Here is an 18,878-nt window from a genome sequence, read left to right as displayed (position 1 = left end):
ACCAAACAGACACTAATAAAAACCTCCTCTAAAGAACCAGGGAACAACAGTGCAGCGTATGTATGACCCAGATCAACAACAAGATGTATAACTCGGGACACTCAACAAATGCGAAAGAAACACCAGAGGACCCTTGCGCATATTTTTCTTTTTTCCTTTTTTTTTTTTTTAATCTTCTTTCAGAGAAAGAGAGAAGGACAACAAACTCAAGCAAAGGAAAAAAAAGAAAAAGAAAAAGAAAAAGAAAAAGAAAAATTCAAAGCTCCTAAAGTTCCCTCCCAAGTCCCAACCCTCTCAACAGTTTACTCCCCACCCTTCTCCTCCTTTTCATTAGCTTCATCACCCATGGCTCCTCCTCCTCCTCCTCCTCCTCCTCCTTCCTTCGGGCTCTCCAATGCCCGCTTCTCCTGCTCCTCCTCCTCCTCCTCTTCCTCTTCCTCCTCGGTCCCTTCCATCATCCTCTTCTTCCTCAACTCCGCCGCACCCCCACATTCGTCGACCCTTGATCAGCACCTCGCTCACGTCGGCCGGCGTCATCTCCGCCTCGCCGACCGCCTCCTCCAATTCCCTCCACAGCCCATCCTTCTCTTCGCCCGCGCCCGCGTCGTCGATCCCCAAGTAATTCTTCATGAGAATTCGCAGGGCCGGGAAGGTGCAGTAGCTCATGAACACGTGCACGTCCATCCTCCCCGACCGCAGCAGCGCGGGGTCGAGCTTCTCGACGTGGTTGGTGGTGAACACGAAGATCCGCTCGCTCCCGCAGCACGACCAGAGGCCGTCGGTGAAGTTCAGCAGCCCCGACAGCGTCACCGTCCGCGCGTCGTCCCCGCCGATCATGTCGGCCGCGGGGTCGGCGGCGGCCGGCGGGCGCTTGGCCGTCCCGCGGTTGGCGAGGTTGACGGAGCAGTCGATGTCCTCGATGACGATGATGGACTTGGAGGTGGTCTTCATGAGGAGCTTGCGGAGCTCGGAGTTGGTGTGGACCTCAGCGAGCTCGAGGTCGTAGACGTCGTAGCGGAGGAAATTGGCCATGGCGGCGATCATGCTGGACTTGCCGGTGCCGGGGGGGCCGTAGAGGAGGTACCCGCGCTTCCAGGCGCGCCCGGTCTTGCTGTAGAAGTCGCGGCCCTCGGCGAAGTCGCGGAGGTCGGCCATGATCTCGGCCTTGCGGCGGGGGTCGAGGGCGAGGGTGTCGAAGGTGCTCGGGTGCTTGAAGGGGACCGGCTCCCAGGGGTGCCCGCCGCGGTGGGCCGCGTCCACGGCGCCGACCACGACGGCGCCGGCGCCGCCGCGGGCGTTGGTGTAGAGGAGGCGCTCCTGGCTCCGGCGCCGGATGTCGGCGGCGCTGTCCATGATGTGGTCGAGGTAGGAGGGGACGAGCAGCGGCGCGTCGCGGCGCCGGATGCGGAGCGTGAAGGCGCGCCGCTCCTCCGGGAAGGGGCGCCACGAGAACCCCGCCGCCGCGCGCGGGGTCGCCACGTGCTCCCACGCCGCCCCCGCGCCGCGGAACGCGTCCGCCACGCGGTCGCTGCTCGACAGCCCGAACGTCAGCGCCGACGAGTTCAGCCCGCGGCACAGGCGGCGGCGGCGCGGCTCAGGTAGAGGTGCACGGCATTGTATAATTCGTTGGTGTTGACGCCGTCGATCTCGGGGATTTCGAAGTAGCAGTAGGGGGAGAAGGCGCCGGAGAGGCGGCGGAGGAGCGTGGCGAAGGCGACGCGCAGCTCCGCGGGGAAGACGGCGTGGAGGAGGCTCTGCACGAAGGCCAGGGCGCCCAGCAGGGACGCCAACGAAGTCCACCAATACTCCTTCATCCTGCTGCTGTAAACAGGAGGAAGTATCGCAAAAGAAGCCGAGAGAAAAAGAAAACTCTGTTTTTAACTGAAAAAACAGAGTAGTGGAAAAAGAGAAAGAAAGAAAGACTCTGTTTTCTATTGCATGTTATGCTCCCTACAAGAAGGTGGGGAGGGTATTTATAGCGGGCCTCTCTCTGTTTAGGGTTACTCTCGAATCTGTCTTTTTGAAAAACAAAAAAAAAGAAGAGAGAGACAGAAAAGATTTAGTAAGATGGCATACCTGTAGGTAAATAAGGATGTGATTCTTACTTTTTTCAAAAAAAAAAAACTTTGGTTTGTAGAAAAATGGAGGGGGGTTTAAGAAATTAAGATGTAGAGGGTGGCGATGGGGATGTATGCATGTGGGGACTGCAAAGAAGAAACGTTAGAGACAATGAAAGGAGGCAGGGGAATATCTATATATATATATATATATATATATATATATATATATATATATAGAAGCATGCAGAGCAGGTGCTGTACCCTGTAGCTTGAGCCTTGAAGCGCCTCCCAGTTTCCTACACGCCCTTGTGGATTCTTTGTCAAAANAAAAAAAAAGGGAGGAGAAAAATCGTTCTTTGTCCTAACCCTCCCTACTCTCCTTCCAAGCATCATTTGATGCACTTGGTGCATCACGCTTAACAAAACAAAATTATTAGAAGAAACATTGCGACAACTCTTATGCGCAAAAAAAAAAAAAAAAAGAAAAAAGAAAGCTCTAATTTTTTGTTTTCAAGTATAGTAAGATTTATGTGACTTTTATTGACTACCAAACATTATAATAAGGTAACAATTGTTGGAAATAGAAACAAAAGTAAAATAAAAAAAGCTTTTATACTTTCAACTCAATCTTAAAATTAATTAAAAGTAATTCTAAAGCAAGAAAATGACTAAAACACATCATCCAACGTGGATTGGCGCATATGAAATACGTTGGGTCGTGCATGGCCTACATGGTACACACCTGGTGCATGATTTTTACCTGACATGTAGATAGATATCGGAGAGATTTTTATACATGCAATTTGGCCTTGGAAACAATTGATACACAAAGATCTACTAGAGATCATGTTTAAATCTTTCTCCCTCCCAACATTTTATAGTGGGTCTTATCTTATACGGAGGGTTTTGGAAACAATTAATACTCAAAGATTTGCAAGAGATTATGTGTAAATCCCCAACATTAATGCACTTTCCAAAAACTTCCCCCAGTCCTTTCCTTCTCTAACATACTCTATTACTCCAATTATCTACTGACATATTACTCTCTAATTTTACCCCTCATTTTAGTAGATTACTTTGCAGGAATAAGGATATGAATGTAAAATAATGAAGAGTTGTTAATTATTAATTGTATTCATTAAAAGCAAATTCCTCATATGTTGTCATTATGTTTGGAAACAGAGCACCACAGAGAATTTGGTCTAAAAAACCACATTGCACAAATGGGACCCCATAGATTCAGCTGAGAAGGCTAAGATCTCTGCCACAAGACGAAAGATACTCTAAAACTAAGCAGTTTATAGTAATATGACTATAATATGGAGAAGCCCACTTTTGTGTTGTGGAAATCTCCAATCCATTTTACTCTTTTCAGGTTCATCATAATTCACCAAGTTCATATGAATAATGATCTTAGCTGTTAGCAACTTGGGCCTTTCAAATCAATCTGATGTGCTGAGATCATCATAGCCAAACAATACAAGCAAGCCTTGGTCTACAAGGAACCTAGAGAGAGAGAGAGAGAGAGAGAGAGAGAGAGAGGGTGAAAGAGAAGTGGCTTCTGGGACTAAAAGAAGGGTGGTTGAGAAATTTAAGACCTATTAAAACAAGGATATATATGTGGTTAACCCAAGAAAAATTCTAATACAATATATTGGCACAGGCATTGAGAGAGAGAGAGAGAGAGAGAGAGAGAGAGAGAGAGAGAGAGAAAAGGGCACTTGTGTTTAGGTTGAGTAATACTTACTGTATGCCCATTTATACAAAAGTTCACATGAATAAAATTTGAAGTTGTATAATTAACTTGCACATATCACAAAACAATTTATTCATATCCTGTTAAAAAGAACTACATTCGACCATGCATTTGACCCTCTTCTACTCCTCAGAGGCAGATAAACTATTAGTTTGCTTATGTACTCTAAAATATTATCCTTACAGATTATTAATATGTCTCTACAAATCCTGTAGAGGCTTTCGATTACTTATATAAATGCTTCAAAGATGCCACATATATTTATCAATTTATAAGCAATCTATCATAGCAACATGCAAAATTGTTACAAAAAAGATTGTACTTTTGAGTGACTTGATATATTATATTATTAGAATGAAGAGACAGTTTCAAACATAGCTCTCTAAAACTCCAAAAAATATTATAAATGCTGTTTCAAAATCTAAATCATTGATACTCCTCTAAACACATAAATCTATTATAAATACTCTTCTAAATATATAAATCTATCACAAATACTCCACTAAACCCTAGGCCCTTCCTCTAAACCCTAAACTCTTTTATATATGGGAAAACTTCAAATACCCCCATTGTGGTTTCACTTTTTCTCACTTTAGTACCCTGTGGTTTAAAATGTATCAAGTTAGTACTATGTGGTTTTGCACTTTATCACTTTAGTACCCTGTGGTTTAAAGTGTATCAAGTTAATACCATATGGTTTCGCACTTTATCACTTTAGTATCATGTGGTTTCGCACTTTATTATTTTAGTACCCTGTGGTTTTTAAACCACGGGATACTAACTTGATACAAAAATAAAACCACAGGGTACTAAGTTGATACAAAAATAAATCATAAAGTACTAATTTGATACACTTTAAACCACAGGGTACTAAAGTGATAAAGTGAGAAACCACAGGTTACTAACTTAATACACTTTAAATCACAGGGTATTACAATAAAAAAGTACAAAACCACATGAGGCGTTTTTGAAGTTTTTCCTTTATATATAAAAGAGCACCAATAATATTTTACCCTTTGAAGGGATATTCATGAAATTATCACTTTTGAGGAGTGCATTGAAGAAATTAACCCTAGAATGAAATTTAAACTCCTCCACTTCCGCATCATGGTGAACTCAATCCTCACCTCTAACATTTTATAAATTAAATTCTAATAAAAGTTTACTCTAAAATAGATTAAATCTGCAATAGTAATACTATGTTGCCAAATGATCTCGATCTCCTGGGTAAAAAAAAAAAAAAAAAAAAAACTGAAGCATTGGAGAAACCTCCACAACCATTAATTTCAGCAAAGAACCAGCTTTGACCCACTTCCCAACATCCTTGGAGAACCTGCAGAAACAAAGAAGCAGCAAACAAGAGGCTCATAATTGGTCTAAACCCCCTCGATTAGTGATGCAAATCCCTATCCCCTATTCCCTTATTACAAAATTTTATACAATCTCTTGCCACCTATTGGACCATGTATTTAACTACTCAAAAGAGATCAATCCAACGAGGTCATAGGATGGATTAAACAAAGAACATATATAACATTTTCTCTAGAGTGTAACGTACTATAGAGCCCGTATTTAATTGGTCTCTATACAGAGAATCGAATCAGAGGGAGCAGAGGGTGAAAAGGTCTGATGGGGCAGTAGAATCCAAAGGTTCATAAGGTTTCTAAAACAACTACAGTGATCAATAAATGAATAAAATATAAAAGGACTCTCACATGTGGACCTGGTGCTACTGAGATCGAAGGCATATATTCCCTCACTCTTCCCCCCACTCTCTTTCTTAATCTTATCTTTTGGTTCTTTCTCCACCCTGTACTGGATTGCCTAGTGCCCAATGCCCCACCTGGATAGGTTAGTAGTGTTCCCTAGCACATGGGATGAGGCATAGGGTTTCAATGCTGGTACTAATATAACAAAAATATATTCAAAGTAGAACTTATAAGTCAAAATTTGAACATAAATATCGTCACAAATACCACTACATTTTCTTAAACTTTCTCGAAATGTTACTGATGAATTAGCGGTGTACATGTTAGAGAATTTTAAATCACAACTACCGAGTGTTTCAAATACTAACTCGTAAACATATATAAGAAGAAAAGCTAAGAGACCTTCTATTCCGTGAAGCATTATATCAAGTTCATTACTTAAATTGTAAATCAGGCGCAATTGAATTGTTAGATTCAAATTAGACATAGCATTCGAGATGAACTTGAAGCCTAAAAGGTTGTCGAACTAGCTACTATTATACGCAGGAGGCGAAAATTGACTAATCAACTTCACCTTATTAGAGTTCGCCATAAAGCTTCAATCAATCTAATCGGATAGTACCAACTTCAAACAAACACAGACACAGCCTGCCCCGTGCAGCACCAATCTCAATGCAAGTGGGTTGAAAATGGAGGCGCCTTTGTTTTGGTCCTTGTAGCTGAACTGGAGAGCATGTTGTAGGGAGTACAAGCAGAGTGATAAGCACGCAAGACATACACAGTGACACACTTGAATGCCCACAAATGCATATCCAATCAAACAGTACTCTTGTAACACTAATGTTGTTGGACTAGTTCCAGCAAGGTAGAGACTCTCCTCTAATGACTAATATAATACAAAAAGCCACATTTTAGAGTAGGTGATATGTATCCGCTTTCTCATATGTAGATCTAGAATTCGAATTATACACATGTGAAAAAGAGTGTGTATGTGTGATCTATAAACATCTTAAAAAATAAAAAATTTGATTATATTGGTTTCTAATAGAGGGTTGCAAGATAATGACTTAATTGTATCTCCGAAAGACCCCAATTTCCAAGCAGGAAGAGAGGAGTCTGAGTCAGTGGCTTTGTTGATTGTTCGAGAGACACCGGTGGACGATAAGTTATCGTAGTTTTCTCTTTGAAGCCAAGCCCAGTAATGTAGTTATCAGTGATCCTAAAGTTCATTATATGATCCTAAATTTCAAGTATCTAAATAATTACTCAAGTCTCAAATAATAACAAATAAATAAATAATAGTAATGAAAGACTACTTAAGAAACATCTAAATTTCTATGTCCAGTTCCTGCATATGCCAAACAGTTCAAGTGAATCATGAATGACTTGTGCCGGCTAAATCCCGGGTTCAAAAACAAACAACCAGTCCCAATCTTTCTATTTATGATTGAGATTTGTTCCGAGCTGCAACTTGAGACAAACTCTAACTGGATCAAACTCAAATCTATATCACCAAAACATATTCATGACATAGATCAAAGGGCAAAAATATATGCCAGTGCAAGTCTAAACACGACATCACAAGAGTTATATTTGCTTGAATTAAGCAATGAACCATATACTCAGGCTAAAATTAAACAGAATTTGAGCTTGATCTGTATTCTAGTTTACTTATCTACAGTTGAATCATTCTCAAGCTAGACGCAGGATTAAACCCTACTTGGTATGAGCATACCCTAAGATTCAAGAACAAATTTGGTATGTTTAATATTGTTAAGGTATCAACCTAATCTAGAACAATGTAAAATACATCATTTTGCACATATTTTCCTAAACTATCCCAATCTGAAGAACTCATTATCAAATGAGGATCGATTAATCTGCACAATTCACTCGATAATTCATCAACTATTGCTACTCAGCAGAGATATCAAATCAAAGGAACAGTTCACAAAAAAGGGATCAAAATGCACCAGTGTAAGCGATTGAGATCGTTAGGGTTTCGTTTCCATCCATACATTGTTAATGGGAGGAACTCCGACGAATGAAAGGAGAGGCCGAGGAAGATACCGAGGCGGCGGAGCACGGCGGCGCCGCCGCCGTCGCGGTGGCACCGCGTCGCCGGCGCCGGCGAGAAGAGGGAGAAGGTGGGGTCGGGGAGAGGGAGCAAAAGGATTTAAGCCCGGGCCTGAGTTGGGCTCGGAGGTTTAGAGTTCGGGGCTGAGCCCGGCCCGTTAACATAGGCCGGTTCGGTGCGATTTTTCGTATATTTTTTTTTTATTAAACCGAGCCGAACCGGATTTAAAGCATCACTGTAGCGAGATTATTCAGTCGGTTCAGTTTAAATCTTTTTAAACCACTGAAAATAAGATACAAGAAGTACAATTAATTTTATGTTGAAAATTTTTAGTCTAAAGATAATAATAATTACCTCCCTAACTAGTTAATTAGATTAATGAGTCCGGCTACTATACTCTTATCTAGGGTTGAATGAATGGTTGGTTGAATAGTATAATCTAACAGGTGAAATTGTTCAAAAACATAGATCTAACGGTCGAAAACTTAAGTATAAAGAGATTTGGTTCCGGAATTAGTAGGAACTAGTTATACCAGGAATAGATACAAATATGAATTTTTATAAGAACAAGAATATTTTTTTGTTTGGATGTAAATATGAGTATAAGTTGGAACTAAAAAAATTGCGTTTAGATGGTTATTGAGAATAAGAGGAATAGTTATCAGTTATAAATAGATAATAATAATATTATCCCTATAATTAAATTTAAATTTTTAAATTTTAAACTTATAATTTTAAATTGAAAATTAAAAATTTTAACTTTTAAATTTTAAAATTTAAAATTAAAATTTAAAATTATAATTTTAAATATCATATTTTAAATTTAAGACCAAATTTAAATTTCAAAAAAATATAATAGCAAATTTTAAATTTAAAAATTAAAAATATCAAATTTAAAATTTAAATTTAAAAATATCAAATTTAAAATTTAAATTTTAAAATTTATAATTTTAAATTATAAATTTTAAAAATTTAAATTTAAAATCAGAATCAATATCTCTCTCTCTCGTGGGTGGGAACAAGCTTGTTTCCAACCGGGTGGGAACTATTGTTCCCACCTTACCCCGGTAAGATGGGAACAATAATTCCCACCCCCCTCTTTTTTTATTTGGGTATAAAGAGGGAATATTCTCTTTATTTCCTCTTTTATACCCGAGCCAAACAGCTCCTAGGAGAACATAATCATCTTAACTGAGACCATTATTATCCTAATCGCATATCTCTTTATCCAATAGCCGAAAATTTATGATTATAAAAGGGTCATACTTATAAGAGTATAGGTATCCCCGGTCTAGACTAATACATATTTTTTTATATTCATGATTAATATCTGACATAAGGGACTGCTCCAAAATGAAATATAATTGCATTTAAACAGATCTATTGAGGCCTCTGAGTTTTTAAAACCTCTTTCTATATTAACGACCTCTCGTCTTATCATATTATTTATTATATAGGAGTTAAGCAAGGTCAATGTTTATGAATAAATAAATTGAAGTATAATTTATGCATTTTATGAGTGACTTCATTGAGGAGCTCCTTCATATTTTGTTTGAAACATTTGATATATACGCCATATGCGAACTCTTTTTTGTTTTTTTTTTCCCCTTCACTGGACTCTATCTAAATTCACTGTTTAATTAATACAGTATTAAAATTTAAATAAAAAATTCTTAAATTAAAATTAAATTTTAGAAGCTACTCAACAAAGTGGCGCTAGCATTGTGTGTCCACATTATCTGTCCAAGTAACGTACGTATACAAGTTACAAACTACAAACTCCTTAGAAATTAAGAGAAAAAAACGTTCAATTAATCTATACGATAAAACTTGGATGGTTTCAAACCCTGGGTGAAGTTGAAGTACTTCAAGGTGGTGGCCCATTTGGGGTTGTCCTTGAGCCGGTGGACGGCGACGGTGTCGGGGACGAAGCCGTGCGAGCACGCGTCGATCGGCACTGGTATAGGGAAGTCGTACATGGCCGGCTTCGCGTTGAACCGGTTCTTCCCCTTCCCCGCCGTGCGCAGCCACTCTCCGGTGAGCATGTCCTCGACGCCCGCCGACTTGTTCCGCACCGCCTCCGATGACCCGATCCACTCCACCAGGTCCCACGACAGGATGTACCCCATCCCCGACATGTAGTCTCGGAACGGGTCCATGCTATCGCAGGGGATCACGGCGCCGTAGTACATGTCGTCCCGCGGCATCGGCCGCAGCGACTCGATCAGCGTCAGGAGCCGCACGAATAGGTCGTCGTCCGCCTTCATGACGTAGTCGTACGGCGGCCGTCGGCCGCCCTCGGCCCCGCTGCCGCCGCCGTAGAGCTTCGCGATGCTCGAGAAGTAGGTGTAGGTCTTCCCGTCGTTGAGGTTCTCCTCGCAGTCGAGGATAATGATGTCGTCGTGCCTTTTGAATACAAAGTTATAGAATTATTTGGATGTCAAAATTAAGTTATCCGAAGACTTTTTAGTAAGATATATATAGCATATTTCATCTATAAAGTGATTTATTTTTTAAAAAAATGAGTTAAAAGGCTGAATATACATATCATTTCATTCTATGTATTTGACCACGCTCTAAATATATACCGAACAAGATATTTATGCATCCCGACAGGACTTCGGCTGGCTATTTTAACAGTACGTACTGCATGATCTCGAGAGGGACGAGGATGCGCTGGTCGTCCTTGTAGAGCCGGCAGAAGACGTAGCGGACGTCGACGTGCGCGGTGAGGTTGGCCATCTGGAGGGCGTAGACGAGGCGGAGGAGGTGGCGCCGCTCGTAGAGGTCGGCGCGGGTGAGGACACCGATAAGGAGGCGGAAGTCGGGCTCGCGAGTGACGCGAGTGGTCAGGGCGTCGGAGGAGCCGACGTAGGAGGAGGCGGCGATGGGGTTGCAGGAGGCAATGAAGGACTGGAGCTGGAACTCCTGGGGGAAGAGGAAGAGGTAGATGAAGGCGAGGAGGAAGAAGGGGAGGAGGAGGAGGACGCCGGCGGCGAAAGAGGGTTTGGGGAACACGGACAGCGGCTTCTTCGTCACGGCGGCGCTGACGGGGACGTCGGAGGAGAGAGGGAGCACTTGGGTTTTATGCACCACCATGGCTGAGACTTTTGGTGCAACTTTGCTCCTTGTTGAGTCCAATGGAGGTAGAGTTGCACCACTCCTATGTAACTATGGGAGAGATACTTATGGAGGAGGGGCTTTTGAGAGAGGAGATTATTTTGATTTGGTGTGGACTTGTACTTCCACATCATAGATCATTCATTGACCAGAGCTAGTTTTGCCCTTTTGAATTTTGCTACGCTCTCCACGTGCATGTAAAATTATAGCATTCGTAATAATTTAAGAAGTTGTCATAGTAATTTTTATGTGGTGCGGGTTCTTGTTTTGTTTTAGTTAATAAACAACATTTTAATTTTATGTAAGCTTAAGATACATTACAATTTTCCTTCTATTTATAGTATTATTTTTTAAAATAATTAGGGATAAAAATTTATTGGAAACAGTTTCTGACGCAAGACTACGTGATTATGGTCTATCATGATCTACTCTGATTCAAAGTGGAGAGAGCGAAGAATTACATGATCACTTGTTAGAAATTGTCGCCATTAATTTTTTATTTAATAATTAAAATAATTTGTTTATTTGTTATAGCCTTGACTAGTTCTAACATATTTACTATATATTGATAAGATTGATGCAATATAATAGACAAATTTTCAAATCTCTAGAAATTAATTAGTGTGCAGAAATTTTTTACATGGTTGCAACATAGCATAAATCTATTTAATTATTCTAAAATAAAAAGGCCCAAATGATTGATGATCAAACAAATAGTGTGTAAAAAATTTCTTTGCGCATATTGAGTTGCCCCAAAAAAAAAAAAAAAAAAAAAAAAAAAAAAAAAAAAAAAAAAAAAAAAAAAAAAACCCGACCAAAAACGAAAAAAAAAAAAAAAAAAAAAACTATCAAAGTTACATGGTCCTTGGGACTGCTATCATAGTAATTAAAATTTGAATGCTCAATTTAAGAAGTTTGCTTTTTACGCAAAGTATTTTGGAGATGGTTTATGGTGGTGAAGGACCACAATATTAATGTTAGTATTTCTTTTTTAATACATAATAATAATATAATGAATTTAGTAGAACTAATATAACAAAGCATGTGAGGGGAAAACCAAGACCAACAAAGCATGTGAGAGGAAGCGGCATAAAAGGCGAAGTTGATGTTGAGTCTTATAGAGGAGTACTTATTGCTTGTTCATATTCAAAAGGGGGAAAAAAATACAAATAAAAATTTAAAGAATTATTTCTTCATCTAGTGCACCATGCACCATCCTCGTAAATATAGTGATATGATTCTCTGATCTCTTATCAAATTGAATATTGATTTTAAAATAATAATAATCAGATTTTAAGATGCGGTGTTTATAATTAAAGAATACACCTGGTGCACGCAATAATTTCGTAACTCGAGATTGACACGAGAATCTAGGTCTCATCTCGAGGCGCATGCAGAGTTGACGAGAATTGCATGAAACCATGGAGCACGAAAATTGATGTAAAATAATAATACGTGCGAGTTGACTTCATGATCAAGCAAAAGGATTTGGCCGTGTCCACTTTTTTCACGTGAGACGTAGAGATCGGTGCATGTGGATCAAAATGTTTAATTAATTATAGTCTCATTGACCAAAAAAATAAATTAAAAAAATAAAAAAAAGGTTTATATATCAGTTTGATCGAAGCACGCGAATAATTGTTATTGACCACATGTAAACCTCTTTAATTAGCTACAAAATTAACACTTATCACAATAATGTTTTTAGTTTTTTTTAAAAAAATAAGATGAATTAATGTACTTTGAATTTATAAAAATATATCAAATTAAACAATTAATTCCGTATCATCTATGTAGGGCTAGGCATATGAAAACACACAGTGGGGGGGTCCCTAATTAAGATGAGTAAAGTGAAAAGTTAACAAAGTACAAATAATATAATTAATTATTAACTACTAAAATAAGTCATGGGTTTTTTTTTTTTTTTTTTTTNTTTCTGAATTAATTAAGAGAGTTGAATATATTGCATAGTTGGCGTAAATTGTAATTGAATAATAATTAATGAAGTACAAAGTATTTATGTACTTTTCGTAGAAAAATATTTAATGATCATGATATGAGTAGGTATTAATTACAATACATAGAGCTGTTGGATTTAATTGCTACCTATATTTCAAATTCATGATCTCTTTTTGTTATTAATGTAAATTTTTCTTCTACTTCTAGGGACCATGATGAGTTGAGAAATAAAATTAATGAATATTAAAAAATTACATTACTATTTTTTTTGATAGATTTAGTGTTTGGAAAAAAAAAAAATTATTTCAGTATAATTTGATCTGGTATTAAAGCAGGAGATCCTATGTTTGATCGCCTTGATCTTACTCAATTTTTCTAACCATACTATCAACATTACATACGCCAAACGAAATCAACCAAATTTTTTAGACCCAAGACGTGAACTTTTTCTTCGAATTTCTAATCAAATTACTAGATGGAGAAGAAGCATTTCATGTGTCCTATCTTATCCCAAACACCTGCAGGTAATTTGCATATCCTTTTTGAATTTGAAACTTTTCTTAAAATATGAATGGGGTTTTAATTCTGTTTCACTAAAAAAAACATGTCGCCGATAGGGTAGAAAGTGAAATTGTTTAAAGTGAAATTTTTTGAATCATAGGTTAAGTGTAACTTTTAAAACCGCGGAATAACAAAATAAAAAAAATTGTTAAACTGCAGTAGGATAAATTGAAGTTTGTCCTTAAATTAAAAAAAAAAACAAAAAACAAAAGTTCAAAAAAGGGAGACTTGGATCTAGAATCAATGGTTCAGGAGAATGCTGGGCCTAGGTCGAGCCCAGGTTATTTTGCAAGGGTTCTGCCCGGCCCATATCTTGGGCCGGTTTGGGCCGGTTTAGGCCGGACCACTTGGGATTTAACACAAATGTAGCCAAACCCTAATTCCAATTTTGATTTATTATTGTCAATTTATCACTCCATTTTTTTTTGTTCATATGTCAAATTAGTAAGTATGATTGATCAATTTACTAAATATATAGCAATTAAATATTATTCTAAAAACTAAATATATTTCAAATATTGGGTCAATTACTTATATATTCTTGAAAAGTTTCTGACTTTCTGAGTTAGCCATGTAGATCCCGTGCCGGACCGTGCTGGGCCGCTCCCGCTAGGCCCGCTATGGGCCTGGGCCATGCCGGGCCGATAGCTTGGCCCGTGGCCCGGCACGGCCCAAGGCCCTTCTTGGGGGATGAACATTTATTCCAAAGGTTTATTGTTCAGAAACCTTTGGAGAAAAAGATTTTTTAAAAAAATTTCAAAGTTTCATAACTTTTTAAAATTATTTAAAAATTTTATTACTTTATAAATTACTAAATTTTATTTTTTGATTTAACATATTAACCGGAAGAAGAACCATTTTACTTTTTTATTTTTTAATATTTTAAATATTTTTAAAATATTAAAAAATTAAATGGCTGGTACGGAACCCGGTCTGGTCCGGCACGACCTGTGCCATCGGGGCCAGAGGGCCATGTCGGGCGGGGAATCCATAAAATTCAGCCCGGAACGGCCCGGCCGAATTTTATCCGGGCCGGGACGGGCTGACCTGTGGCCCGGTTTGGCCCGGATGAATGTGGACCGTGCCCGACCCAATACGGCTCACATTACACCCTTACTTGTAGGGATAAAATCCTGCTCATCTCTAAGGTATCGTTTGGTTCGGAAATAAGCAAAAAGTGGATATTCCGAAAATAGGTATAAATTGAGGTATAAGCAGGGATTTGATGAATTTTGCGTTTGGATGAAAATTGAGTATTCCTGAGAATAAGAAAAATAGCGTTTAATTAGGTAAGATGGGATAAGAATTAAAGTGAGTATTTATAAATAAAAAATAAATTATATATCCCTACTTGAAATACGACTCTGATTATTTCACTATGTATGAAATTAAATAATTGAGCACTCATTTAAACTCATTGTAAATTAAACCTTGCATTATGATCACTCATATCTAAAACCTGTTTTCGCTCACTCCTTGACCAATTTGTTTTATCAGTTTCTTTCATTTTCTTGTAAATCAACACGTAAATTAATTTTTTGAAGTCCTTTTCTGGTTGAGCTTTACCATACGTAATCGCCACTAATCTCTAGTATGATCAATTAATTAAAAAATAAAAAAACTTATCTATTTCCACACGATGATTGAATTTAATATAATAGGGTATAAAATTTGCATCTTCATGGACATTAAATTTATATAATAATGGATCTGAGATGTGAGGTTCTACGTACCTAAGAATGTCAATGTACGAATTCTATTTGGTTTTTTTGGGAAAATAACTCCCAAATTAATTAATTTAACCAATCAAATGGAAATCCAAACACAATTTTATCTTAATGACTCTACAATAGTGAAAAAATTATCAACAAAATTCAAAATAATAGGGTATATTTTGATGAAGTGTTGGTATATAATTCTATAAATTCATGTACGTACACATATATATTATTTTTCGTTGGTTTCAGTTTCGATTTCGAACTCAACTTATTAGTTAATTACTAGTGTAGTTGCAAAAACCAAAACAAAATCACATAAGAAAATCAGATCTAATTTAACATGCGTGACTCGATTTATTTCAGGCTTAAAATAAATATATCTATAAAACTTAAAATGTATTCATTTAATTAATTTTATAAGGTCCCAAATTATGCACGCAATTCATGGCACGTTGTAAGAGATATGTCATGTATATGAGAATGTATTTTGCAGTATTATTTTTTTTTTTTCAATTGTTCTCTTTTTTAATGCTCTCGAAATATAACAAACCAAAATTATTTACCTACCAAAAAGAATATATAGGATAATATTTAGTAATTAATTAATTCCCCCTCTTTAATTTCATCAACGTGCATGGTGCAACTTGGCATGTTCTACGAAGCATTTGTAGCATTAATTTTAATTTTATATATATATATAAAATTAGACTACTATACTATTATAGTACTAAGCGATTTTTGATTCTTAGATGAAAAGATGCGCGTTTAGAATAATAGTGATTATCTAAAATTGAGTGAATGGTTAGTTTAATAGTATAATATAATGGATAAAATTAGTCAAAGAGATAAATTTAATAACAAAAAATTCGATAGCACAAAACGTTTGATCACTATCGATAATATATATAGTAATAGAACTCTCTCTCTCTTTCTCTCTCTCTCTATATATATATATATATAGAGTCTGGTTGNATATATATACACCATGCTTATTTTGCAAAAAATAATTATAAGAGTTAATGGACCTCTCTCGATGATTCGATCACATAAACTAATCCAGAATCATTATTTATTTCTAAAAAATTTATTATGAAAATCTCTTTATATATATTGCATGCATAAATATAAATTGGGATTTTTTGCTTTTATATCCCTTCCTATTATTCAAAATTTTTAAATTTACTCCATATTTCCTAAAATATCCTTCTAAAAACCCCAATCTTATTAGTGAACCCTAGAGGGCAGAGGTATATTTGATTTTTTTTAAATAAACAAAGGCATTTTAGTCGACCACGAGTAAACTAGATATTTTTAAAATTTTGAAGAAAATATTATCCCTTTTATTAAATATGTACGTAATTTTTGCGTGTTTATGCATGTTTGCATGTTTATGTATGCCTATTTTGCGTGCTTGTGTATATATGTTTGCACACAAGTTATTATATTTCTATGAATATCATACTCATATTATTTCTGATGATAGAGTTTTCGAGTCCATGTTTTATACATAATAATTGGTCTCATCTTTAAGCTATAAATCGCGGGTTCTGGTTATGGTTAAAATTTATCCCTTTAAAATGCTATATATTCATGATCAAAATTTATCCCTTCGAAAATCCTTCTTAACGAGGCAAAACTGTTTTACGCATCCATTGCAACTTAAATTTAAAATTTATTTTGTTCGTGCGCTTCTTACTATAATCGTAGTGTTAATTTAAGAAATATTACAATGTAATTAAAGTATTGAAAAAAAGATTAAATATACATTAATATCATTTTGGTGCCTAGAATTTTTTTCTCAGTACTCTTTAATAAATGACTAAGCATTCAAAGCATATTTCCTATCAATTTTTAATTAGTTGGGGATATATTTAACAAGAGAAACCTCAATTAGTCTAAAAAATTAGGGAAAAAAAAAACACTAAAATTAAAAGACTCAATAGCACCTATGACCCAATTTGTTTTAGTAAATACATACTTTCGCTATTTGATTTGTTATAAACTAATTTCGATCTTAACTCAACCTTTTCAAAACGCCATAATTAACTTTGCTCAAATTGACAACGAAACAAATTACATAAAAAAAGAGATTAAAAAAAACTAAAAAAAATTAGTTGCTTTAAATGCTTTCACCTTCTTGTATACTAATATAAAAATTTTTAGTAAACATCAGTAAAAAAAAAAAAAAAAAAAATCCAAACTTTAATTCACAAACAAATACTGAAATTTGTAAACTTTTGTTCCTCTTCTAACAAATTAAATCACGTAAATTATATGTAAAAAAAAAAAATCTATTACAATTAAACCAATTCCCCCCCAAAACACAAAAAATAAAACCCCCACAAAAAGGGAAAAAAAAAATTAAGAAAAATGGTAAAATTTAGAGGGTTTTTCTAATCCCTTGGTAACGTTAAAGTGCTTCAACGTGTGGGCCCACCTCGAATTCTCCTTGAGCTGGTGCACCGCTATGGTGTCCACCAAAAAGTCCCCCGAAGTAGGGCCCTTGTAATCGTACATATACGGGACCGTATTATACCTATTCCTCGCCTTATTCCCCGTATTTAACCATTTCCCCGTTAACATGTCCTCGGGCCCCACCGCGTTCTTACGTGGAATATCCGACGTGGCAATCCATTCCACCAAATCCCACGATAATATATACCTGTTGAATATTAAAACATTAACATATTACTTTTTTTTGATAATAAATAAGTACGCGTCAACGGTGTCACGTATTTATGATTTGATTATTTTTTTTATAAAACATTAATATATGTAAAATTACAAAATCATTATGCAAAATTTAGGTAGTTTTCATGGAAAAGTCAATAATAATACTTTGGGTACTAATTAATCACTGTAAAAACTCGTTGAATTTGTTAATTAAGTCAAATGTTAGAATAACTAGATAGCTCATTTTACGTTAACGAAAAGGAGACTTTTCTATAAGATCTCTTAAATTTTTTTTGAAGAAAACTATTTTTTTGAAAATTCAAATAAACATAAAATATTTTTCCAGAATAAAACTGTTTTTTCTGAGAATGAAATAGACGATTTTTTTTTTTTTTTTGGTTAAAAGTCCAAAGTATTTTTGATAAACCAAACACCTCCTCCTTAGTAAATGATTACAAAAAAAAAAAAAAAAAGGGAACAACGACCATACATTGGTGAATTGGATTCAAATTTTAAAGTTTAAATTTAAATTTGGGAGTATTTAAAAGATGGGAAATTACGCACCCCATGCCGAGCATGAAGGGGGGGAATTTGGGGTCGGCGAAGGGGAGGCCGGCGCCGTAGTAGAAGTCCTCCGTCGGCTGGCCGCGCAGTGACGTCACCAATCGGTCCAGACGGAAGTACGTGTCGTCGTCCGTCTTCATCACGTAATCATACGGCGCCCGCCGACTCGTCGTGCTGCCGTCGCCGCCGTCGCCGTCGAGCATGTCGGGGAGGCTCGCGAAGAACGTGTACGTCTTTCCGGTGTTCATGCTCTCGTCGCAGCCGAGGACGACGACGTCGCCGTAGCGCGCGGCCTCGAGGGCGACGAGCGTGGCGTCGACCTCGTCGGTGACGTTGCAGAAGACGAAGCGGACGTCGACGCGGGCGACGGAGGAGGGGCTCGTCGGTTGCTGGAGGGAGTAGACGTGGCGGAGGAGGTGGCGGCGGGCGTAGCGGTTGGGGAGGGTGAGGATGCCGATGAGGAGGCGGAATTCGGGGTCGGGGGGAGGGGACGGGGTCGACGACGACGACGACAACAGCAGCGGAGCGGCGCAGGGGGCGAAGAAGTCGGGGAGGGGGATGAGATAAGTCAGGGCAAGCAAAGCTGGGGGGATGAGGAGGAGAGTTATGGTGTAAGGAGATGATGTTCTTGGGGTGATGAACCCCATAGTTGGAATGTTGGATTGGAGAAGAGGAATGTGT

General features: G+C 37.5%; 3 protein-coding genes across 3 annotated transcripts; all 3 read right to left on the bottom strand.

Moving 5' to 3' along the window:
• Positions 1-7,677, bottom strand: LOC109724661 (AAA-ATPase At5g57480). The gene is given in 4 exon segments (XM_020253552.1): positions 1-495; positions 497-1,592; positions 1,595-1,821; positions 7,544-7,677. Coding segments are annotated over 3 exon segments (1,509 nt in total). The 5' UTR covers positions 1,815-1,821; positions 7,544-7,677; the 3' UTR covers positions 1-302.
• Positions 9,320-10,701, bottom strand: LOC109706838 (beta-1,3-galactosyltransferase pvg3-like). The gene is made up of 2 exons (XM_020227849.1): positions 10,250-10,701; positions 9,320-10,008 (listed from the first exon to the last, which is right to left on the bottom strand). Exons 1-2 carry the CDS (start codon positions 10,699-10,701, stop codon positions 9,414-9,416), a joined length of 1,047 nt encoding a protein of 348 aa, XP_020083438.1. The 3' UTR covers positions 9,320-9,413.
• Positions 17,183-18,876, bottom strand: LOC109725625 (beta-1,3-galactosyltransferase pvg3-like). Its single transcript, XM_020254870.1, has 2 exons — positions 18,198-18,876; positions 17,183-17,622 (listed from the first exon to the last, which is right to left on the bottom strand). The coding sequence occupies exons 1-2, from the start codon at positions 18,842-18,844 to the stop codon at positions 17,322-17,324; spliced, it is 948 nt and encodes a 315-aa protein (XP_020110459.1). The 5' UTR covers positions 18,845-18,876; the 3' UTR covers positions 17,183-17,321.

Source organism: Ananas comosus, linkage group 2 (assembly GCF_001540865.1).
Source record: "Ananas comosus cultivar F153 linkage group 2, ASM154086v1, whole genome shotgun sequence".
In the NCBI taxonomy this organism is placed as follows: domain Eukaryota; kingdom Viridiplantae; phylum Streptophyta; class Magnoliopsida; order Poales; family Bromeliaceae; genus Ananas; species Ananas comosus.
The sequence above is the reverse complement of the archived record's forward strand: the minus strand, read 5'-3'. Positions and strand labels throughout refer to the sequence as shown.